The sequence below is a fragment of the Miniopterus natalensis genome, chromosome 10 (assembly GCF_054644295.1).
Source record: "Miniopterus natalensis isolate mMinNat1 chromosome 10, mMinNat1.hap1, whole genome shotgun sequence".
In the NCBI taxonomy this organism is placed as follows: domain Eukaryota; kingdom Metazoa; phylum Chordata; class Mammalia; order Chiroptera; family Miniopteridae; genus Miniopterus; species Miniopterus natalensis.
Genome location: NC_142090.1, coordinates 84,275,086 through 84,299,871, shown reverse-complemented (window position 1 = coordinate 84,299,871; position 24,786 = coordinate 84,275,086). Strand labels below are relative to the sequence as shown.

The 24,786-nt window shown below is 56.4% G+C and overlaps 1 protein-coding gene and 2 non-coding genes across 5 annotated transcripts; all 3 read right to left on the bottom strand.

Annotated features, from left to right (window-relative positions):
• Window positions 1–1,222: 1,222 nt before the first annotated feature.
• TBRG4 (transforming growth factor beta regulator 4) lies at window positions 1,223–9,026 on the bottom strand. 3 transcript variants are annotated; one of them, XM_016198311.2, is made up of 11 exons: window positions 8,973–9,026; window positions 7,273–7,737; window positions 5,224–5,547; window positions 4,533–4,704; window positions 4,120–4,277; window positions 3,645–3,755; window positions 2,836–2,980; window positions 2,428–2,673; window positions 2,181–2,292; window positions 1,974–2,088; window positions 1,223–1,529 (listed from the first exon to the last, which is right to left on the bottom strand). In XM_016198311.2, the coding sequence occupies exons 2-11, from the start codon at window positions 7,684–7,686 to the stop codon at window positions 1,428–1,430; spliced, it is 1,899 nt and encodes a 632-aa protein (XP_016053797.1). In that variant the 5' UTR covers window positions 7,687–7,737; window positions 8,973–9,026; the 3' UTR covers window positions 1,223–1,427. The 3 variants fall into 3 exon arrangements, with proteins under 3 accessions (XP_016053797.1, XP_087677403.1, XP_087677404.1); XM_087821277.1 differs by lacking the exon at window positions 8,973–9,026 and adding an exon at window positions 8,285–8,794 and having other exon boundaries at window positions 7,273–8,233; XM_087821278.1 differs by lacking the exon at window positions 8,973–9,026 and adding an exon at window positions 8,285–8,794.
• Window positions 4,355–4,489, bottom strand: LOC148092315 (small nucleolar RNA SNORA5). The gene has a single exon (XR_015715214.1). It is a non-coding gene; the product is annotated as a small nucleolar RNA SNORA5 (small nucleolar RNA).
• On the bottom strand, window positions 4,837–4,971 carry LOC148092314 (small nucleolar RNA SNORA5). The gene has a single exon (XR_015715215.1). It is a non-coding gene; the product is annotated as a small nucleolar RNA SNORA5 (small nucleolar RNA).
• Window positions 9,027–24,786: the final 15,760 nt, after the last annotated feature.

Here is a 24,786-nt window from a genome sequence, read left to right as displayed (position 1 = left end):
AGCCCAGGACCTGTGTGCTGAACCCACACAGGATGGCTGTCTGCTAAAATAAAAAAATTAAACACGAACGCCTAGCTGTCCAGGATTCAATAAAAAGACCACCTGTCACACCAGGAAAACCGCAGCTGAGTGGAGCCGGCACCCAGGTGGGAGACGTGCCAGGTGCCTGACGGGCTTAGAACAGCTACAATCTAACTGGTCCAGCAAGTAGGAAGTTTCCTTGAAACAAATGGAAAATCTCAGCAGAGACATAAAAAAGAACCAGATGCCATCACGGGGAGAACCTTGCTGAATGGGCTTATTGGTGATAAAAGTGGCAGTGGGTGTATCCATGAGGCGAGGAGAGGTCACCAGAAACTACTCCACTGAACTACAAAAAGGAAATACATTGAAAGAATTGACCGGAAGCCCAGGAACCTGAGGGGTGAAAGCAGAAGGGGCGCCATCCACATGATTGGGCTGGGGCGCTGGAGTGGACAGGAGCCGGTCATGCTCCCTTAGTGGGGTCTCCCAGAGACCCCTGAGTTGGCTCTGCACCCTGGGTGCCTGTCCCTGCTGGCCCTTCCCTCGGGAATGCTCCCCCTGCCCCTCTTCTTGCCTGGGTTTGGTGTCGCCAGCTTCAGAAAGCCACCTATCTCTGGCTGTTGTCCCATCCCCCCACCCCTGCATGAGTGACACTCTCTTATGCACTGGTGCCTGGCAGCTCCCCCTCTCCCCAACTCTGCGGGAGTGGTGAGGCTTGAACAGGAGGGTGGGGAACAGCTGGGATGGGCACTGGGGCAGTGAGGTAGCCCTTCCCAGCTCCAGGCTGTCCTGGCCTGTGCTGTTGGAGGTCAGTGACACGCCCAGTGTGCCTTGCAGTTGTGTTCACACCCCAATTAGAACACCAAGCTAGGCACTGAACACCCCACTAGCATCACAACTTGAGGACTTGGTATATGCTGGGCTGACCACAGCCCTAAGCCACAGGCGGCCATGTGTGAATGTCCGTGGGGAAGGTCTCTGTGGGTGAGAGAAGCTGGGGCGGCCTGGCAGCTGGATGGGTGGGCTAGGCTGCCCTCCTTTGCCAAACTCCTCACCTCTCAGACAAGCTGGTTCTGCCGGTGGGGGTGGAGAAGTGCACAGGGAAGAGGACCCCAGTGCCACCCCTGTCCATAGCAGATGGAGGTGGGTGAAAGAAGGGTGGGTGGTGTGGGGTCATGACAAAGTCCAGGATGCCTCCTGGTGTTGAAAACCAAAGTTGAAGATTTATTACCCACAAGAGGGCAATCTGCCACTCAGAGGTGCTGGCCAGGGTCCCGCACTAAGTCTGTCCTTTAGTGTGTCACCTCTCACCAGCCCTGGGTCCACGGATAGGCCTCCAGGGTGTTCGGACCCCAGGCACACAGTCCATGCTGGGGGGGGGGGGCAGGGGCGGGGGCGGCAGGTCACTTGGCCAGCTCCTCTGCCACCGCTTTCCGTATCTTGTCCTTGAGATAGGCACTTTTCTGCCACTCAGACTTGAGCTCCAGCCACTCGTAGTATGGGACCTGGGGGAGAGGGTCAGCGTGGGTAGGGACCCTGGTTCTGCTGCTTCAAACACCACAGCCGTGGTCTCCAAATCCTGGAGGTGCAGGATTGGTGGAACCAGTGCCAGGCTCATCAGGGCTCAGACCACATGGGGCTGAAAGTGGCTTTTAATTTTTAAGAGTTGTGTTAAAGAACCACCACCAACAAAGGATCTGTGGCAGGACTCTCGTGGGGCCCACAAGCCCCGCGTGTTCACTGGCCCTACACAGGATGTCTCTCTGGAAAGAGCAGGAAGAGGTGGCTAGTGTCTCCCAGGGACAGGTGCTGTGCAGGCACACCTGGTGGGAACCAGGCACCCGCGACCCCCCCCCCCCGCCTCAGAGGCCCTGGCTGTGCAGGTGGGAGCAGTACCTGAGTCCTGCTGACACTCCCCTTCTGTCACCACCTGCCCAAAAGGTACTCACATCCACTACTAGGAAGCCAGCAGCCAGCACATGGCGCCGGGCCAGCACGAAACGCCCCAGTAGGTCTTTGCTCCGGCTGTTGAAGTTGGGGAACTCCCAGCGCAGGAAGGCCAGCCTGTGAGGAGAAGAGGTGCTGGGTCCTGACCGTCCTCAGAAAGAAGGGTGACACCAGCAAGAGCTGAGGGACCCAGGAGCCACGTGCCCTACCTCTTAGCCCTGGGGGGCAGGGGCTGGCCCTCAGAAGGCGGGGCAAGGTGTGGGGCCACAAAGTCTCTCAGGGGCAGGAACTGGCCTTCGGCATCCAGTAGCACCTCAGCATCTGTGGGTGGCAACAGATGGAAACATTGGGGACGTCCCCAGAGTGGAGCTGCAGCTCCAGGCCCTCTGGCGAGCCCCTGGTGAGGAGGCGGCAGGGCCAGCCCTAGACCAGGTTGGACGAAGTGGGGAGGCTCACCCAGGACCCAGCCATGACGCGTGGCCACCGTGAGGCGGGCCCTGTCGGCGCTGCCCAGCACCCCCTTCAGGGTCTCCTGCAGCTCCTTCTGCAGGGGCGTCGCCTTCCTGTCAAGGGCCAAGGGCTTGGGCACCAAGGCTGAGGCCGGCAACAGGGGGCCTGTGTACTCAGGATGCTCCAGCTGGGCAGTGGCATTGATGTGAAGCAGTTTCTGAAAGGTGCTCTGACCCTTCGGGGACTCATCACCTGAGGGAAGGGGTGCAATGAGGGGGGGGGCCGAGGGACAAGAGCAGAGAAAGAGAAACTGCAGGCTCCCAATCCCCACCCCCCCCATCTGGCTGTAGGCAGATAGGACAAACAGAGGCCCACAGGCTCACCTCTGTGCAGGAGGAACACCCCACTGCTCACCTAGGAACTGGGTGTGGAACTCGGGGCGCAGCACAGCACGGAGCTCGGCTTCCCTGGCCTGCTGCAGCACACACAGGGCCCACAGCACGTCCACCTGCAGGGCGGGGTCCAGGCCTGCCAGCTGACACCTCAGCTTCTCATGCACCTGGAGGACAAGGTGGGGTGCAGAGGGAGGGCTCTGCTCAGTAAACACAGATGTCCCTGGTGGTGGGTGGGCTGCCCCTGGGGCTGCCTCACAACCTGGCCATTCTGAGGCCGAGGTGGCTATGGATCAACCCCGGCCAAGGCCCTCTGGTCAGGCTGAGTCCCCCTGGGGAAGGTACTGGAAACCATTCACATCCCCTAGGACCAATGTGGACAGAAGGACATCCAACTGGGCTTTCCCACTGCTCCCCCTGCCCCCCCAAGCAGAAGCTGCTGCACAAAACTACACCTCCAGTAATGTCCCAAGTGCCCCAGAACCGGGGAGGCATTTCTGGCCCTGAGAGGAATGGGAGAGCATGAGGGGAAATAGTTGGCCAGCTGGGGTGGTTGAGTCTGAGCCTCAGTGGACCACTAAGGTGGTGACAGGGAGTGAGACCAAGCATGCCTTCTAGACCCGAGGCTGCTCTGGGCCGCACAGCTGGTAGGCTGGGATTTCAAGTTTTGCCCCCAGACAACCGCAGGGATGTCTGGCTCCAGCAGGCTCGCTCCGCCCAGTGTCCCCTGCCAGGCCTCCCTCCTTTCTGCCTCTGCACACAGGGGTCCCCAGCACAAATCCTGCCTGCAGGGAGAGCACAGGGGAAGGGAACTGGGGGTGAAGACTGTACCAGGCTGAAGAACGAATCCTCTTGCTCTGGATGGAAGTTCAGGCGGGCGAAGGCCAGGAGCACATTGCAGAGGTCGGGCATGGCGATGCTCTCAGCTCTATTCAAGACATGCTGCACAGCAGAAGGCGGGGGGCAGGAGGAGGGACCCTCAGAAACCACGCCACCATAGCTTTAGAAATACTCCTTTAACCAGTAGAGGCTATTCTGACCAACTGCCCACAAACTAAGCATAGGCACTGTCTGTCTCTCTGCTCCGTTTTGGGCAGCCAAGGGGTTCTCAGCCTCCCACCCGCATGACTCCCAGGACAGCCACCAAAGGCCGGTGGAACCGGGAGAAAATTGTCCTCAATTCCTTCTCTCTCCCGAGACAGTGTCTCTCAGATACGCCAGAGCAGGAACTCGACGGTGCATTGGGCATGTCTCCAGCCCTGAGCCTCCCTGATGTACCCGTTTGCCCAGGACTCAGTGCACTCACCTGGGCAAAAGCCTCAAACAGGGGCAGGTTGAGCCACTTGAGGAAGGCGAAAGACTTGGTGCAGCGGGCCACCTCGCCGGACGTGAGGCTGGGTGTGTGGGGCAGCAGGTCAGAGGCCAGGCGCTGGAACACCTGGGTCTGGTGGAAGCCGAGTTTGCCTTCGGGACAGAGCAGACCCTGGGGTTCACCTGGTGGCCCACCCAGCACCCCACCATGGCCTCCAAGTCCAAGAGCTTGGTGTCTGTAACCAAATTTATCCCTGAGGCCCAGCAGAGGGGGACCAGGGCCCATGAATCACAGTGTTTCTATAGCAGCCTCGGGGCCAGTGCCCACCATGGGTAGGACAGGCACTGAATTTGACATGGCTGCATCTAAAGTGCCCTCCCCCCTCGGCCCCCATGCAAGGGGCTCACCATAGGCATAGGCCAGGTCCAGGAGGACACCTTTGGTCAGGGGGAAGGGCTTCTGGACCAGGTGGTAGGAGATGGCCCGCAGCAGGGGCACCGACCGCCGGTTCTGAGCTGCCAGCACCACCAGCACCTTCCGCAGCTCATCAGGGCCAAACTGCTCCACCAGCTCCAGGCACTGTCAACCACAGCCGGCAGGGGTCAGCTCGATGGCCCGAGGGCCAGGGGTCCCATGCAGTGCAGTCCCTGTGAGACAGCAACTGGGCCTGAGCTTACTAAAGACTGGCCCCTCTGTGCAGGGCCAGGGGCACCATGTCCGCAGCCAAACTTATCCCCAGGTCCCAGGGCAGGGGACCCAGGGCCCATGAACCACGGAGCTTACTGTGGCAGCCATCTGGCCAGCTCCCGCTACAATGGGAACGGGTCTGAATTTGACTTGGCTGCGGGCTGGGGCCAGGGGCACCACAGTTCTAAGAAGTGCTGGTTAGAAGCTGAGCCTTGAGGCTGGCCCCAGCCACATGGGGGGGAAGACCACGTGCATGAGACTGTTGGGAGGTAGATAAAAGAGCAGAGGATTAGGCTCCTCACCACCCCCAGGTCTCTGGAGAAGCCAGCCAGGAATCCGCGCACTAACATGGTCGCGCGTGAGCAGGCCCCTGGCCCTGCCCCACGCTCCCCCTTCTCTCAGCCCCAGTACCTTGTCCTCCAGGTGGTTCATCAGAGACTCCGAGAGGTGCCCAGTCTTCGTCATGATGGCCACCAGAGTGCGGCCATCCTCGATTTCCACCCAGCGCCGCTCCAGGCTCACAAGCAGCTCAGCCAGCAGCTCCTGGGAGCCCTGCCCCTGCATGTAGGTGGCGCTGGACTCAGCCAGGAAGGCCAGGTGCTTGTACTTGAGCCTGCGCATGCGCCAGCGCACCTCCTGCTCCACAGACCGCAGCTCCTTGGAGGCTTGGGAGAGCCCCAGCGCATAGAGGCTCCGGAGCAGCTTCACGAGGGTCCCGTGCCAGACCCCAGTTATCTGGATGGGGGACACAGGCAAAGTCACACAGGGACCCCAGGGCTGGGTCTGCCTTGGCCAGGCCTGTGTGCTGAGCCGCCTGTCCAGCTCCTGTCACCTGCAGCAAGGACTCTCAGAGATAAAATTCCCCTGGAGTCTCCCTAACACACACCTGACTGCTCTGCTCAGCTCTGCCGACCGTGCACACCCGCCTTCTGCTGCCTCACCCACAGGCCTATCCAGAGGGAAGCCTGCGGGGTGCCACTCAGGGCCCAGACAGACTGGTGAGCTTTTACAGTCCAGTTTTATAACTGGTTGTTTTGCTGACAACAACGAAAATTTTTAGCTATTAAGAACACAGACTTTTCTTCAGGAAAATAACTATAATGCTGAGTCTGAGAAGCCCCAACCCCTCGACTTCTTACCTCCAACAAAGCAGCCTGTGGCTGGCCCTGTGTCTGAAGCTGCACAAGGAGGCCCTTTGCCCTTAGACATGTTGGTGCCACTGAGTCCTGCCACCCCACACTCCCAGGCTTTGGGGGAGGAGCAGCTGCCATACCACCAGCTCTTACAACATGCAGGAATTCCTGTGTGCACCTGCATGTGTCAGGGACCAGCATCCTGAAGGCCTCCCCACCCCATCACACATCGCTTCCCCTAGGTCTCTCTGAACGGCAGAACCAGAACCCGCACTAGGTGGTCTGAAACCAGCCTGGCCCGTGCACCCCCGCGCCTGCCTCCTCCTCGGTCTCCTGCATGGTTTCTGAATGAGGGTGGCTCCGCTGTGCTCTGCAGGATGTGTTTCTAGCCTCAGAGAATGTGAGCTGCCCGAGCAGCCCTGTGGCCGACCCCAACCTCATGGGAGGCAGGTATGGCTCTGTGCTGTCTCACTGCTGGTGGCACAGAGCTCCCGGTCCCTGGCCTTTGTCTCTCTGTGGGAACTGGACTGGAAACCTCCTGGTGTGGGTCAGAGCCCAACCAACGGAGCCACACATCTGGGCCACCAAGGCAATTTTTAGGAGCTGCCCCCACCTTCATCCTTGTGTTTTCTTTCAAATGTGTTTTTATCAGTTTCAGAGAGGGGGGAGGGAGAGAGAAGCGGAGGGAAGGAGAGAGGGAGAGGGAGGGAGGGAGGGAGAGAGGGAGAGAGGGAGAGAGGGAGAGAGGGAGAGGGGGAGAGGGGGAGGGAAAGGGGGAGGGGGAGAGAGGAGGAGAGAGAGAGAGACAGAGAGGAAGAGAGGGAGAGAGAGGGAGGGAGAGGGAGAGAGGGAAACACCAATGGGACAGTCAAGGACCGGCTGCCTCCACCTGGGGATGAGCCCACAACCCAGGCCTGTGCCCTGACAGGAATCAAACCCTGACCTGAGGGACCCTAGGTCAGTGCTCAACGCTGAGCCCACAGATCGGCTCTGCCCTCACCTTTTGAGAATGCGATTGGCTGGAGAAGGCCCACACCCTCCTCAAGTTTTTGGGCTTCCCCATCAGTCACCCCACATCTCCTCAAACTTTAAGAGTGTGCCACCATCACCACTGGGGGGTGGGGACACCGATGAACAGAGAAGAACCAGAACCAGGCTGGCTTCTCCCACTTCTCTTTACCATGAGTACGGCAACATTCACCTAACAGGGCTGCTGTGAGGATGAACAAAGAGAGAGCCTGTAACAGTACTTTGAAACCTATACACTGGCTGCTTTGGACTCCAGTGCCCCTGCCGTTTTCCACTTGCTGAATAGTCTAGAACCCACCTGACTGTTGACAAGATGGAGAAGTTGCTGAAAGCGGGCATCCTGTATAAGCAAGGCTTTGTCCTCTGGCTTTTCGGACAGCAGGCGAGAGAGCTTGATGAGTGCGAGGGCCGCATTGTTCTGGTGCAGGCAGTGGCCACCACCAAGCAGCTCCAGGAGCTCCTCGGGCTGGGTGGCCTTCTCGATGAGCGCATCCACCTCCTGGCGCTCTGGGTAGGGAGTAAACACCTGTTCCTTCTCCACGTGCTGTGACAAGGAACCTGGGAAGTGGGAACTGGGTGAGGTAGCTGAGGAAGTCAGAGTCCTATGGGCCACCCTGGCCAGTCTCAGTCGGCCAACTGGAGACCCAGCAGGGGCCAGACGAGTGGCCTCTCTCAGTAGGCAAGCGCACCGCTTCACCAGGCGAGCTGCCATGACAGTCTGGGTGGCAGGGAGGTGACACTCCTAGCAAGTAATTCCAAGGCCCTGAAGAGAAAGAGAAGGAGTTGCTGCAGGGGCTCTTCCTGACTCACAAACACAAGAGACCGTGACAAATGAAACGGCGTCAAAGCCACTCTCTCCAGAGGTGTTTTTTTCCAGTACACAATGTAACCAATCATCAAAACTCAGGAGCATGCAGGTGGGTTGGGGTATTTTCAGTCCTGGGTGTACTTCGAAAACACCTAGGACCAGCTCAACGAATCACAGTCCTAAGCCCCGCTCACTCCTCTTGAATGGGAGTCTCTGCAAGCAGGGCTGGGGCAACTCCGTTTTTAAAAGTTGAATCCTCAGGATTAAGAATGAAAAGAGACAACGGGACAGAATATTTTCCATGAGACTGCTCCTGAAGTCCCTGGACATAGACTCTGTATCCCCAGCTTCTGTGGGTACATTTTAATATGTATAGACACAGAGTGAGCTTCCCCAAATCAGCACCAACCTACTTAAAACACACACACTGACTCAGGAAATCACCCTTCACCTTCCCAACCTACTTAAAACACACACACTGACTCAGGAAACCACCCTTCACCTTCCCAAGCCCGGGTCAAAGTCTCCTTCTCCAAGTTGATACATATCCCAACAATGTGGCTTCGACCGGTTGTCAGTCTCGCTCGTCGGGGTCACTAAGTGACCTAGGAGAGGCACGTGACCGAGGCGTGATACAATGTTAACCGGGCCTCGCTCCTGCCAAAGCACGGAGCGTGTTTGATCTCTGATTTCCCGGAACTTGGATACGGCCGGCACATTTCATTTTTACAAACAGCCGGTTGCTGCAGCTGTAAGAGAGCTCAGTCTGACTCTCCGGAAACCGGCCCCGAGGGAGGGAATGCTGGCCGGCTGCAGGCCGACAGCCGGGTGGCCGGAGCCGGCGGCGGGGAAGCGCTGGGGACGCTCCCGATTGAGCAACCCCACGGGCAGGGAGAAACCGAGGCCCGGGAGCCCCGCGGCTCTAAGAGGACACCAGCCGGAAGTGGGCCTTCGGCGGCTCGCGGAGGCCCCACGGCCAGAGCGGGGCTCGCAGGCCGCCACGCGGGACCGCGGGAAGCGGCGCGTGCGCAGGGGCGGGCGCGGCTGGGACCGGGCACAGGCCTGGGCTCCCGGCCCCCCGCCGCCCCGGCGCCCTGACCCCCGCGGCCCGCCCCGTCTCCCCTCCCGCCACGCCCCTGCCCCTCAGGACCCACGCGGTGCAGCCCCTTCCCCGCTGCCCGGAGACCTACGCCGCGGCCACGGCGAGCACCGGCGCTGACCTCCATGCGCCCCGCACCGTCCTCGGCGCACGCCGCGCGGCGCGCTCGCTACGTCACTCGGAGCGTCGCCGGAAGTGAGGCCCGCCGCCCGCCTCCTAACCGGAAGTCGCTGGGGAGTCTCCTTTCCGGTCGGCTGCCATCTTTGTTGCGGTCACACGGCAGGAAGTGTCCCTCCGATACCCCTTTGACGGTAAGGTGCCATCTTTGTTGAGGGCGCCAGCTCCGCGCTGGGAAGCGGAGCGAGAGGCAGCGGGTGGCAGTTTAGGAAACCGGCGGGGAGGAGAATGGAGAGCCGGGAATGGGAAGCTGGGAGGCGGCCCGCGGAGCGCGCATGCGGCCGTGCCCCCCGGCCTCGGGTCGCCCCGGCGCTGGGCGCCCTCTGCTCGGGGCGGGGGCCGCGGGCGCCACGTGGCCGCCGCAGCCGGAGGTCGCCCTGCGGGGACGGGGGCACGACCTGCCCGCGTCCCTCAGTTTTAAAAGCAGGGAGAGGATTCTGGGGCTGTAGGCGCCATCTTTGACTTTTAAGTTTCGGCGTTTAATTATAAAATACGACGCAGGCTGAGCCAGGCGGAGCGTGTCCGCGGCCGGCGTGGGCGTGGCTAGGTCTCCTTCCCGGAACCCACGCTCCCTGGTTCGATGGAGACCGCGCGTCTCCCCGCCGCCTGCGGTCTCAACACTGGAGACGCGCGGGCCTCGCGTGTTCTCGCCCCGCCCCTGCCCGCGGCCGCCCTGTGCCCGCCGTCTCCAGGGGCGCCCTCGTCGGGGCGCAGCACCCCGGGCGCGGGCCCCCTTTCCGAGACGCGGGCCCCCAGCCGCAGCGCCCTGCGCTTCCGACGATCCCACCCGGGGCGCCCTCGGGCTGCCCACGCTCCTCTTGGGCGCGTGCCCCTGACGCGGCGGCGTCTTGCCGCGGAGGGCTTTGAGATCGGCTTTTTCTGCTCCTCTCCCCCTCGTGTAACTGCTGCTACTTTTTTTCTTGTTATTGTTCTTTTTAAAAAATATGTCTTTATTGACTTCAGAGAGAGGAGGGAGAGGCTCCCAGCTCTCAGTCTTTCCTTTGCCCCCTTTCCTGGTTTAATTAAACAGAAACGGGTTCCGAGTGGGGTCGGGGGAAGGGCAGGAACTGCCGGGCACGTGGACCCCACTTCGTCTGAGGCCAGGAGACTGTGCGGGATGTGGGTGCCCGTGTGTGCAGGTGTGTGCAGGCATCTGCGTGTGTGCAGGTGTGCGCGTGTGTGCAGGTGTGTGTGTGTGTGTGCGCGCGCGCGCGCGCGGGAGCTGTCCCGTGGCTGGGATGGCGCCTTTATGGAGACTGTCAGTTTGGGAAGGTGAGAAGTTCTGGGGATGATGGGGGTGATGGTTGCAAACAGTCTGAATGTGCTTAATGCCGCTGAACCGTAACTTAACAGCAGTTAAGATGGTAAGTTTTAAGTTACTTGTGCTTTGTAATAATAACAACGGGACATTAAGAGCTGAGTCCTGGGCCTGGGGCGGCTGGGAAACAGCTGAGGGCCAGAGCTCCCCCGCCAGGTGCCGGAGGATTCCCTTGTCGCCGGTTCTTTGGAGACAGACCGCGGCCGCTCCCCTGCGGTCAGGGCCGCGCTTCGCGCGGACCGACACCCGGTCCTGCCGGCAGGGGGAGCCCGCCGCCCACCCGCCGCCCGCCCGCAGGCTCCGCGGCGGAACCGCCAGAGGGCGCCCGGCCCCGCGCCCCGGGCGCAGCTGACCCTCGAGTCCCTCCGGCCACGGGAGCACCGCCGGTGGACGAACCCGCTGCGCACAGTCCCCTCAGAGAAGGGGGCTACTTTACTGTCGGAAAACGTTCTTCTAAAACTATTTACATAAGAAAAACTGCCCCAAAGACCAGTGTAAGAGTGTGTCCGTGGGGCTGGCTTGGGGGAAGCCCGATGGTACCTGACCCGGGAGTTTAATGCCGAGAATGTGAACCGGAGGGGTGGGCTTCCAAGGAGCCAGGGAACCCGGGGGTGCACCTGGGGGGTGACGTCCGTCCCTGGCGAGAGGCGCAGGTGAGCTGCTTCCTCTGGATCCCAGTCAACCCCTTGGGGATCCAGCAGTGGGCCCCTCCCCTCCCCTGGGCATGGGGCCACCCCTGCCCCGTGACGCCCCTCGAGCTGCTCTCTGGGTGGCATCTGTCAGCCAGGCCACCCCAGGGAGTAAGAGCCCTGGGCTCACCCTCAGAAGCTGGGCATACTCCAGGCCTCACCGCCCTGCCCATCTCAGAAGTGGACAGATCCTGGGGGGCGATGCGGCAGCACCTCCATCTGGTCCCCTTCTGTGGTCCTTGTTTGGAGCCCTTCATCGGGCCCTGGGTTCTCTGGGGAGTGGTTGTATGTCTGTATAGATGTGCAGCCTGCGAGCTCTTGGGCCAGTTCGGCCCCTCCTGTCCCACTGCCTGGGACCCCTCAGTTATCCCCCCCTTCTCCCCTTTTCTTTATTGATTTTAGAGAGACTAAGGGAGACAGAGAGAAACGTCAATCGGTTGCCTTTCCTACGCCCCCCCACCCAGGGATTGAACCCCCAACCTGGGTATGTGCCCTGCCTGGGAATCGGACCTGCCACCGTGTGGTGCACAGGACGGCGCTCAGCTGAGCTACCCGGCCAGGGCTCAGCTGTCTTATTAGGGCTCAGTGAACTCCCACCCGCCTGCCGTGCTCATGCCGCCCGCCCCTCACGTGGGCTCAGGTCCACCCCGTGATTTTCCTCTGTTTGCGTTTCTCATGGTGCCAACGGCTGGAGACACCTTCTGGATGAAAAAGTCTTTCTTTTACCTTCATTTTGGGGAGATAGCCTCTTTGGTAAAGAATTCTAGGTTCGCAGGTATTTTCCTTCAAACGTCAATGATGTTTCCTCACTGTCTACGGGCCGGCAGGAGACTCAGCTCTCACTCGTACCTTCCTCCTCTCTAGGTGTGTGTCTTATTTCTCCAGCCGCTTTGAGGATTTTTAAAAAATTATCAGCAGTTTGGGGTAATAGGATATGACCTGACTTGGTGCAGTGTTTGTCATGATTCTTATGACCGGGGTTCATGGAGCTTCTTTAGCCTGTGGGTTCACACTTCTGGAAAGATGAGTCTTAGGGAGGCTGCTCCGGAGGTCATGGGAAGACACGTTTTAGGAAGAACGTGTGTGGATGGTGATGAGAGGATTTTGGGAGAGTGACCCTGGGGGGCTGCTTGGGATGGGCCACCCACCGAGGGCAGAGGCCCCCACCAGTGTGGTGGGGGGCAGCCTCTCGCTCTTAGATTCCACCTCTTGCTCCGGCCTTCACCTGCCCAGGTGGGGCTTCTCTAACTGCGCTGCCTCCCAGCCTCCGAGTCCTCAGAGCAGCCACTCACCACAGCTTTTCACCCACTGCCCCGGGTTCTGGATCTGAGGGGAGCTAGAAGCTCACCAGAAGCTGGTCTGGCCGCTGTGAGGAGGGTGAGGGGCAGATGTGCCACTGGACTTTCTGGGGATGTCTCTGCAGGCGGGACCTGTGCCCCAAGGTGTCTCCTGACGGCCTCCACTCACCATTCGTGGCTCCATCATGTGCAATGATTCGGCTCCATGAGCCTTGTGCCACCCATCATTGAAGTCGCTTCCACTAATGACACCACGAACATTGAACATTTGGTTGTGGGGGTGTGGGGAGAGGAACAACTAACTATAGCATTCTCCCGGGGAGCCCAGAGCGCTGGAGTCATGGTTACAACTCTAGTCCATGCAGGATTCACTCAAGTTTTTAATTTCTGCACTCAGTGTGACTGTAGATTCACATGATGAGTGCTTGACCAGGGTCGCAGGTCACTGCTTTTCTAGGCCTCTGACTTTTCATGGAAGACAGAGTTTTGGAGTTTTTGCATTTCGTAGCAGTGTTGGCAGCCCTCGTGGTGTATCGTGGGATGGGCCTTGTTCAGGTGTCACTGTTTCAAGCCTCTGAATTCCTTCGTGGTCTGAGTTATCATGCTGTTCATTTGCTTTAAAACTGGTCTTTAGAATTCACTATAGTACAAGAAATGTAGAAGGGAAATAGGTGAAAAGACCTGAGTTTGAACCACAGTTCTGGGAAGGAAACCTGGCCTCCCTCCCTCCCTGAGAGCTCCTCTGCCTTGTGGGTCTCACCTGGGCCACCAGGTGAGATGTGCTGCCGCCCATGCCAGAGCCATTTCCACCGCCTTTGGGGCAGGAGGTGATTACTGTGTCTTAAACAGACAATATTGTCATATTTTTTCTAGTTATAACACCAGTACATACTCAATGAAGAAATATGGGCAGACAAAAAGGAAGAAATTAAAGTCCCCTGTCAGCCCCCATCCAGAAGGAGCCCTGCACACCTCAGGTGATGGTCAGTGCCACACACGTGGCTCTCAGGCAGGGCTGCGAATTCACAGGCAGTTTCTGCAACTTGACACTATGGGTCGAACATGTTTCCATGTCATTGTGTCATCTCCAGCTACATTGTTTCCAACTTCTGCATAATCATCTCATGGACTGAACACTGTAGTTTATTTAATCTATACCATATTTCTGGGCAGAATAAATGAAAAATTCATTATTTAGTATTTTAAAAATATGCTTTTATTGGTTTTAGAGAGAGAGGAAGAGAAAGGGGGAGAGAGAAACAATGTTGAGAGAGAAACATCTGTCGGCTGCCTCCTGCACACCCCCTACTGGGGATCAAGCCCGAAACCCAGGCACGTGCCCTGACCAGGAATCAAACCGGCCACTGGGTTAATGTCCGGCCACCTGAGCCACACCGGCCAGGGCCATCATTTGGCATTTTTGTCATAAATAGCCCTGCGATTAAAAGCCTCACTTTAGACATGCCCAGGGGCTATCTCAGGAGGCGAGTTCAAAGGCTTTGATACATCTCTTGGTATGATTTTGATACCAAGTTGCCTTCATAAATATTGTATCAGTTTCTACTCCGAGAGTGTGTCAGATGCTTTCTCACCCGCTGTGGGCTAACAGGATTATCCACACGTTTAATCTTTGCCAATTCAATAGGTGAAAAAAAATCATCTCATTATTATAATTGGTAACGTTTTGGGTGTTAGCGGAGGCCAAACATATGGTGGTGATTATCTTTTGAAGTCAGCTATCTGAAATGTCCTCGTTCAAGAGCATCTCATGTTGTAATTTGTAACTGGAAGGTTTATAACGAAGCAGGAGGGAGTATTGAAGGGAAGTACCCAACTTCAGCTAGAGGTCAGCTCTCTGAAAAGCCTTCTTCCCACTGTCATTGGGGCGAGGCCCTTGGACCTGGGGTTTGCTGATAGTGAGATGAATGGTTCAGGCAGACAGCCGGGTGCTGTAGGGACCCCAAAGCGATGAGTATGGCAATGTGCTAATTCCCTAGTAACACTGTTGCAAACATCTTGTGCCTGCCATTTGCTATAAGTTGATACGTTTATTTATCCTGTGGCTTTGACTTTGCTACACTGTCACTTTACAGATCAGGAGGTTCAACGCCACAATCTCTAAGCAGAATGAAGTTGCCACATTCTTCCAATTAATTAACCAACACATTTAATTTCACACTCCAGAGATTCCGAATAGCTCCTGTTTACTAAAATTACTGTTGCAAATAATGAAACCGAATGTTTAAAGAACCAACATTCAGTATTGTCAATTAAGTCTGGGCTAAGCATTAATAAATATGACACAGTGTAGAGAACCATCTGCCGGAGCTCCGGCGCGCTGAGGGGGACCTTTGCCTCCAGTGGCCTGGTCTGGGCAGCAGGGGACGATGGGGACTGGGGCCTGTCCTCCAGGAAGCAGGTGACGGTGGCAGCCACTGGCCTCAGAGCAATGCTTCCCCTTGAGCTTGTGTTTGAACGAAGCCCGCACACACCCTAGCACAAGACAATGACGGGGGTCTGCTTCCTTTTTCATAGGTAGCACTTCCATTGGTGTGTGGACCTGTGATTCCAGAGGATGAATTTCTCTGTCATTTTGGCTGTGGGCCAGGCACTGCTCTAAGCATCCAGACACAGGATGGGTGAGGCATGTTGTTTTCCATTTCCAGGTGTCATGACTATTGCTGGTACTGTCCCCTCTCGGGCCTGCATGTGTCTCCTCTCTTCACTGTACCCTCCCTCTAGCCAGCAAGCCGCCCATCCCCTGAATGCCAGGAAAAACTGCCCCTGCTGTGCCTGTGGCATCCTGGGTGGGGGGCAGGGGGCTCCCTTCTGCCCCATGGACCTGGAGGCTCTGACTGCACCCCTAGTGCTCAACCTGAGACCCGCCTGCCCTGTGGGGAGCTCCAGGACCGCGTCTCTGAGGGACAGTCCCTGCTCTGCTACAGGCCAGGTCTGCAAGCCTGGACTGCAGCCCCGACTGCTCTGGGCCTCAGTTTCCCTGGTGTAGAAGGAGACAGCTCCCGAGGCCGGTGCAGAGATCCAGTCCGTGTGGAGGCAAACAGTGCTGGTTACCTCCCCATGGTGCCCATCTGCTTCCCAGCCCGGAGCCTCCGCCCGCACTCTCTGCTTCTCTTCCAGGCTCTGGGGACACCCTGCTCCTTCTGCAGCCCAGGGCCCAGAATAGCTGCCACTCCAGATGGCTGCGTGCTTGGCTCGGGGTCCCTCCATCTTTCTCTCCAAATCTCCCGTCCCCCCAGCTCACACAGCCTTGCGCACAACCAGCAGGCTGGGGGCCGTCCCCTGGGGGCCTCCGTCCTACCCCTGTGCCCTCAGCGACCTCCAGTCTTCGCCCCACCCAGTCTGCAGCCAGAGGGGCCTCCTGCCTCATCCTGACCAGCCCCTCACGTCCCTCCTTATTTCATTGACTCTTTGCTCCTAATTGACTCTCCTTGCTGTTTTAAATCTTCGCCCAAGGATATTTTCTCCATCGATTTCCAGAGAGAGTGGAAGGGGGAGGGGAGAGAGAGACAGAGAGAGGCATGGATGTGAAAGAGACGTGTGGACTGGCTGCCTCCTGCACTCTCCCCATTGGCTGGTCCCCACCTCTGGGGCTGCTTGAGAGCAGTGCCCACCGGTCACTCGGTGCAGTGACGAGAGTCATCCTTCGTTCTGGTCTCCTGGCCACCACGGCACATTGGAAACAGGGCTGGTGTCACCGAGGTGGCCAGGTGTCAGTGTTGTGTGAGTGGGTGCCCCGGGGCACGTCAGGGAGCACACCAGGAGGACCATGTGTGGAGAGCAGGACACCCACAGCACCCTGAGAATGGCACACGTGGGGGCCATGTGTACACTCGCTGTCCCTGCAGAGTCCTCCAGGGACAGGGAATGAAGAGGAACCAGCACAGATGTCACTTCCTCTTTCAAACTTTGGGGAGGTTCCCAGACTTGGAGAGTGTGTGTAATTGCAGTTGGCGGGCAGTGGGGATGGGCGGGTTACCGCTGCAGCGTCCTGTGGTGTCTCTGCTGCCATTTCTAGGCGCAGGAGGAGTGGGGGCGTCTCAGCGTGTGTCTGCTGTTCAGAGAAGCTTTCAGCTCATCTTTCCTTTCTCTCCTCAGAGGGCTCCCACAGAGAAGGAAAGTGTCCTTTCATTTCTGCTCATGGCAACACCGGGAGAGGAGACGGCGGCCCTGCTGAGGGAGCAGCAACGTCCATCCCCAGCCAGCGCTGTCCAGGGCCTGTGTTAGCCGAGCTCGCCTGCCTGTGAGCTGGAGCGGGGCACCCGGCCCCATGTGCACATTCAATGCACATGCCAACACACATATGCACAGACATATGCACCTGCACACACACATGTACACACATGCACGCATACACAGAGACGCCGTCTGCACAGCCACCCCGGGGCCGCACTGCTCCCAAAGGTCCCAGTCTTGGGTCTCATTAGCTTCATTGTTTATTTCTACGGCAACAGAAACAGCCTCCGAAAGTTAACCCTCATAACCCTACATAATGGGTGAGGCCGAGGCGTCAGCTCTTGGCCTCATTGCTTGTCACCCCTGCACGTCCTGAGTCGCCCTGGGTTGCTGACAGTGGCGGAAGGAATCACGAGAATCCCAAACCATCTGATTAACCCCCTTTGTCACTGTTGTCAGCAGCGGTGCAAATATTCTAATTAGAAGGTGAGATGAGTCCCCGAGGGCCTAACTTGGAACCAGGGAGGCAGCGCTGGGGTGTGGCCCTTGCAGGCCGGTGGCCACCGAGTTCTCTCATTTCCTGATGAGCGCTCCGCATTCCCATCACCCCCCCCCCCCCCCCCCCCCGCAGGTCCCGGGCCCTGGCTTTGTCCTGACTGTTGTTCTCTGGGCCCCTCGGTTTATCCCCCAGGCTTGGGCAGCATGCGGGGCAGCTGCATCTGTTTCTGACCCGTGAGTGGCCTCGCGCTGCTCTGGAGATTTGCGACTTGCTTCGTTCACACACCTCGTGCGTCCTGGACCCTCTGGGCTGATGCCGGTGGCAGCTGTTCGTTTGCTTTCCCTGCAGGACAGTCACCGGTGCTTGAAGACGGGCCATTAGTCCCAGAGTGAGCCAGGCCTGCAGCCAGCTGCACCCGGCCCACGGGACGCGATGGGGATCCTTCACGGCTGCGGATCCGAACCACTTACATGTAGAATGACAGCTGAGCCAGACAGTGCCGGGTTTGAAAGAACAGCCTGCGTTACCTAACACGTTACAGGAAAGGACACTTTATGGCCTGATCGAAAAAGGAACAGCATCGATAAACACACGGCATTTAAATGGAATGAATCCCAATACTTGTCCAAATGATGTCTCTCAAAATCTGGAGCTTGGAAGTTAATAAGAATTAGCAAAAATAAGCTGATCAAGCATTACGGTTCAACCGTGCTATTCGAGACAGCTGATAGAAGATGGCAATACCGACAGTTTTATAAGGACCAGAATTTTTTAAAAATATGTTTTTATTGATTTCAGAGAGAGGAAGGGAGAGGGAGAGACAGAAACATCAATGGTAAGAGTCACTGACCGGCTGCCTCCTGCACGCCCCCCACTGGGGATGAGCCCACAACCCGGGCATGTGCCCTGACGGGGTGTTAAACCAGCAACCTCCCGGTTCATGGGTCGACGCTCAACCGCTGAGCCACGCCGGCCGAGCAGGACCAGGATTTCTAAAGGTGATTCTTTTGCCACAGCAGTGACTCAGCCCAGGAACAAACCCATGACACAAGGAGCCGTCTTCTCCTGGTCGTGACTCAGTCCCCAGACAACCGTCCAGTAAAAGGGGAAATTGGTAAATTTGGGAAACGGTCCCAAGTCCAAGTGTAGCCTCATTGCAACAGCTGCATCCGACAGAATACCTACTGGCAAACAAACAATTTCTTTAAAAATCAGAAACCACAATGAGACACCAGCTCACACCCATTCGAGTGGCTCCTCCAGGAGAACGGGCTGTGTTGGCGGGAGTGTGACATGGTGTGGCCGCCGTGGAAAGCAGGTCCTCAAGAACCACACATGGAATCGCCATCAGACCCAGCAGCCGGCGCCTGGGCGCGCAGCCCAGAGTTTACAGCAGGGGCTCCGGGAGAGGCCTGCAACCCCATGCTCTTAGCAGCAGCATCCGCAGTCTCCCGAAGGCAGAAGCAACCCCGTCGATCCATCGATGAAGAAGGGATGGATCGAATGCGGTGCTTACACTCAGGGAGTTACTTATCATTCAGCCTTAGAGGGAAAGGAGATTCTGCCCAGGCCGGTGTGCCCAGTGGTTAGAGCATCCACCTGTGTGCCGAAGGGTCTTGGGTTTGATTTCCGATCAAGGGCACGTACCTGGGTGGTAGGATCCCCAGCTCTGCAGTCGGGGCCCGTGTGGGAGGCAACCGATCCATGTGTGTCTCTCACATGGATGTTTCTCTTTCTCCCTCCCTTCCACTCTCTGAAAATCAATAGAAAAAATACCCTCAGATGAAGATTAAAGAAAAAAAATAGGAAGAAGATCCTGACATACATACGTGGATGGACCTCGAGGACACTATGTTGAGTGAAATAAGCTGGACATAGAAGGACTAACATTGTGTGATTCCACTTATAATATGATGTCCCTGGAGGCATCAAATTTGCAGAGACAGAAAGTAGACGCTGGCGCCGGGGGCTGGGGGAGGGTGGGCAGCACTGAAGTGGCACAATATTGTTTCACCGATCGCACAGTGTGGTCGGCAGTGTCTCAGCCTCACCCAGAAATTCCAGGACTTCCAGGTGCTCGGCCGCCCACCGGCCCCTCCCAATGCGCATGGTGTTCTATTTGCAATTTCTGCTTTTCATTTACATATTTTATCCAGCGTGTTAGTTGATTCGGTCAGGAAAGCCATTGGGTACTTAATCCACCAGAGTCAAAATTCACATTCCTCTTTAATCCCAGCTCCCGGGGCCTTTCTTTAGTTTTATAGAAAAAGTCACGTGAAATCCTACAAACCTGCGTTTCTCTCAGTGGCCGCATCCTGGAAATATGCCGGAGGGATGCAGGACCCCTCCCCGCACTCCTGAGAACTGCTTCACCCTCGCTAACGGATGATGAATGAACACGCCCCCCAAATTTGCACATGGATTTGTTGTTGTTAATCCTTACCTGAGGATATTTTCCCATTGATTTTTAGAGAGAGTGGAAGAAAGGGGGGGGCATTGATGGGAGAGACATGGATTAGCTGCCTCCCCCATGAGCCCTGATCGGGACCAGGGAGTAAACATGCAACCCAGGTATGTGGCCTTGGCCGGGAACCAAACCCGAGACGTTTCAGTGTGAGGCCGACTCTCCAACCACCAGACCACACCGGCTGGGCCGCACGTGAATTTTAACGGGAGCTGGAAAATGACTGGCACTCTGTTCTCAACCAGTGTGATGAGCTCATGAAGTATTAACGTCCCCATTAAAGTTGCATGTCTCCTTCCAAACCGTTGGAGCTGGAGGTTTCCGCTGAGCAAGGTGCCACCCGCCACCCTGGGTGAGTCTGTTCAAGTGCACGTGCCTGGGGTGTGATTCACAGATGGTCACCCCCCCCCCCCCCAGCACTAATGACAGGTGATGAGCCCTAGTGGCCTGTTATGCGCAGCAGTGAACACAATCAATTATGGAATAAGCTGCGTCCGTGGCACAATCGGTCTTGACAGACAGGAGAGATGCAAGCAAATGGCCGGGCAGCCTGAGAACTGCAGACCAGCCATGTTAATACAGAAACTGCCCACAGACGGGCGATACCCACTCAAGGCTGCCGACTCCATGTAGCTGACACCCAGGAAGGGACGTCCAGACCCACGGCCTTGGGGCCTCAGACTAGTGGGTGCCAAGGCTTGAACCTGGAAAGGGGAGAGAAGGCAAATGCCCATGGGCGTCACGGGGGCTGGACTGAGGCGTGAGCACAAGTTTACTGACCACATCTCCAAAACAGCCATGCACTCGTGTATATGTCCCAACTTTCCCAGAACGACCCTATCGCCTCAGAGTCCCATACAACTTATTATTATCGTTATTATTATTTTACTCTGTTTTTATTGATTTTAGAGAGAGAGAGGAAAGGAGAGGAAGAGAGAGAGAGAAACATCGATGAGAGAGAAACATTGATCGGCTGCCTCCTGCACGCCCCCTACTGGGGATCGAGCCTGAGACCTGGGCAGGTGCCCTGACTGGGAATCAAACCGTGACCTCCTGGTTCACAGGTCAGCACGCAACCACAGAGCCAAATATTTGAAGCAACCTATGTTTTCCTCTCTGGAGGAAGTTGCTAAGGTTGCTACAGTCACGTGCAACAATGTTGCACAGATAATCACGAAGGTCTGTTTCACAGAAGAAAGACTGGAAGGAAATACCCCAATATGGTAAGAACGTTTCTCTCTGCTGGGAGCAGCAGGGGTAACTAATTTTCCTTTATCTTTCTCCCCCCCCCGATATATCTCACAATTCATCCCATAAGTATGACTATTTTTATTTTTAAAAATTGTACATGTGCTGCTTTCTGAAAAAGAATGACAATTTTATCATTCACATTTTCTAACTGAGAAAGTTATTTCAGATTTTTCTTTTAATGCCAATAGCCAGTTTGGGTACCTCTGCGGGTGGTTGTTGGCATAGAAATTACTTTTCAAATTATGGTTTAAAATGCGTTATGAAACGTTCTAAATAAATTCCGGAAGGAGAAATTGCATCTCCCTTAAAATAAACATCCCAATTCTGCGCTGTAATTCTGAATAATTAGGATCTCGTCATGGAAGCGAGGAGATTGCCTCAGTCACTGAGCTGACAAACAGAAATGATGGTAAATGTGACCACGTTCACCACCACCGGACAGTCACACTGTGCACACAGCGAGGGTTTCGCTGTAATGGGTTATTGGCAATAATATCCTGTCTGTGTCCTTGAGGGCAGAATGACAGTGAGGCTACAGGAGGCGCGAGGGCCACTGGGGCCTGAGGAGGGAGGTGGACGGCCACGGGCAGGTGCTGGTGAACCAGTTCTGTCTGATTCCTCTTCAGTAAAAACAGTTTTCTCTACTACCTGTGCGAAGGGGTTTTCTGAATTGGGAGGTGCTTTTTTTAAAAAAATAAAATTTTATTGATTTCAGAGAGAGGAAGGGAGAGGGGGAGAGAGAAACATCAGTGATGAGAGAGTCATGGATCGGCTGCCTCCTGCACGCCTCCCGCTGGGGGTCGAGCCCGAAACCCTCCAACCCGGGACCTCTTGGTTCATGGGTTGACCCTCGACCACTGGGCCGCCCTGGTGCTTTTGTTTTCAGTTGTGTTTCCCCGGCAGCAAGCAGTGGTGTCGTGGGCTGATGTTCAGTCTGTGCTCTGGTTCCCGCTCCCTCTGCCCGGGTGCCGGGCTGAGTCCTGCAGGGGACCTTGGCCTGTGAGAGGGACCAGCGGAGCCAGTGTCCCCGGCTCCCGCCCTGGGCTGGCTGGACAGCTGGACAGCGTCTCCTGAGCATTTTCCCACTGCCGTTAGGGGAAAATGTGTGCCCAGCTGTGCTGAAAAGGGAAATTTGAGGAATGGGGATATTTTGAGGTTCTTTTCTAGCAAAGCTTAAGGAATTGCTGATCGTATAAGGAAACTTTGCTCTCTGAAGATTTTTAATGCTAATTTTGCACATTAGAGACCTTGGTCAGGCAGAATTTAAAGCAAAGTCCAAATTTCTGGGGCTCACAAATGTCCAGGCTCATGAAGCACAGGCAAGACCAGTGGGATCGGATTCCAGAACCCAGGTGGCCGCTGGTCATGACCCAGAGCTCAACCTCTTGCCTGTCCTCCAGCATCGAAAATGTGAGGGCGGCCCTGGCCGGTGTGGCTCAGAGGCTAGAGCATTGTGGGCCTGACACGGATGGGTCCCGGGTTCGATTCTGGGTCAAGGGCACGTACCTGGGTTGCAGGCTCGATCCCTGGCCCTGGTCGGGGGTGTGCAGGAGGCAACCAATCGATGTCTCTCTCACTTCGACGTTCCTCTCGCCGCCTCTCCCCCTCCCTCCCTTCCACTCTCTCTCAAAATCAATGCAAAAAATATCTTTGGGTGAGAATTGACAAAAAAATAAAAATGCGAGGGCAGGGGCGTGCCTGCAGGGAGCGTGCTGCCCTCTGAGAGGGGACCTGAGACCTCCGGGCCCCGATCCCTGAAGTCACATGAAGGACCCGGGGAGAACAAAGGGGGGAAACCATTGCAGCCCCCAAACTGGAGCAGAGAACCCTGCACGGCTGAGCCACTGCTGGTGGGAGACGTGGCCGCCCCACTGCCGCCGGCCGGAAGGTGCCCTGGAGTCTCTCAAAACAGGATTTTCAAACAAAGGACAGCAGGGGGCACAGCTTACAAGAGACAAAAGGCAGCATCTCCGTGAGCAGGAAACGAACGGCAGGACCTGCTCAGGGTTTTGAAGGGAGGCAGGTGACATTTGGGGGGGGGCGAGGATTGAGGGCCATCGCGTCCCAGCAGCAGGTCGGCCTCACCTCCCGGCTGCAGAGAAAGCAGCCTCCTCTGTCCACCGAGTCTTTGGGGGGCGAGGGGGGCGGGAGCCAGGAGCGGACCACAGGTGGTGAGGGATCGGACCGAGGCCAGCAGCCAGCGCCACCTGCCACCTGGGATGTCACGACGACACTCGATTGCCTTGGACGGTGCTCGAGCCTCAGGACTATATTTGGATCTGAACGGCTTATTGGCAAAATATTTCGGCAGATGCTGAGGCAGGCTCAGTGGGGGAGGGGCGGCTGGGTTCCCAGAGACCCGGGCTTGATGCGATTTAATTTTTGCAAAATGCAACGTCTCTTAAAAGGTTCAGAGTCACAATGTCAGCCGCTTATAGCTGTTAGAACAGCATTTTTTCTTTTCAAAATAATTCCCCCCTGGTGACCGGAGAAGAAAGTGGGGTCTCTGAGGGGTGAAGGGGGAAGTGCCACTAACTCGGTCTGTGTCGCTATTAAATTCACCTGTCACACCCCAGCCCCCGAGTTAAATCATTTCCCTGCTCCTTTCAAAGCAAATTCGGGGTCACAGAGCCAGGGAGGGAGGCCGATGCTCTCGTTTCTAAGGAGGAGAAAACGGGGCATCGCGAGCCACGGATTTTCAGGGCACGTTTGCAAACACGTCTCCAGGAGATGGCAGCAAATGCGGGGCGACGGCCGCCTCTGTCACCTCCCTCTCCTGGGGCCGGCCTGGGTGTTCCCTGTGTCTCCTTGTCACAGACGACGTAGCCCACACTCTTTTTTTTTTTTTTTAATTCTCAGTTGAGGATATTTTTTCTGTTGCTTTTCAGAGAGAGTGCAAGGGAGGGAGAGAGAGACATCGACTGGTTGCCGCCCTCAGGCGCCCCGACCTGGGCAGAGACTGAGGCAGGTGCCCTTGGTCAGAGTCGAACCCGGGACCCTTCAGTCCGCAGGCCGGCGCTCTAACCACTGAGCCACACAGGCCAGGGCCTCTCACGGGGCTTTACACTCAGCTGGTCAATGTGTTTCAGAAAACGCTTCTGGGGTTTTGATGGCTTTGCTGTAGTTTTATAGGTCGATTTGGAGAGAGGACATCGGCCGAGGTGTCTTCTCAGCCCTGAACACAGGTACCTGTCCGTTCGTTTGGGTTCCACAAAGTTTCATAATCTCAGCCCTACATCACTCTCCCTTTTCTGTTAGCGTTAGTCCCGGGAACCCTGTAATTTTTGCTGCTATTATCAATGGGGTCCTTTGGAAAATTCTGTTTCTATTTGTTTCAAGGTATAAATATGTGGTTAGTTTTTAATATTGGCCTTATATCCGGTCATATAGTTAAATGGATATCACTTCTAATAACTTCGGTATAGGTCTTATTGAATTTTCTGTGTAGAATATCATACAAGGTTCAAATAGTAACGGTTTGGCTCCTTATAATTTTCTTTTTTTTTTTTTTTTAAATTAGAGTTGCCAGTTTTGCCATGTAACTTTTATTTATTTATTTTTATTTTTTTTAAATCTATCTTTATTGATTTCAGAGAGAGGGAGGGAGAGGGAGAGAGAGATAGAAACATCAATGGTGAGTCATTGATCGTCTGCAGCCCACAACCCGGGCGTGTGCCCTGACTGGGAATCGAACCCTGATCTCCTGGATCCTAGGTCGGCGCTCAACCGCTGAGCCACGCCCGGCTGGGCTATAATTTTCTAATGTTTAAGCTTTTTGTTTTTTAGATTTATATACTATTTAATAAACTTTGCTCATAGGTGCTGGTGTGCTCAGGTGTGCTCAGGTGTGCGGGCCAGTGTTGTGGGGGCTGTGCTTCTGCAAAGACCTGATTTCCAAATACGGTCTCGTGCTGAGGCTCCAGGAGGACATGAGCCCAGGGAACCTCACTCAGCCCACGCTGAAGGTAGACAGGAGGGCAGTGGGCTGGGGAGCGCGGAGGGGCGATGGTGGGGC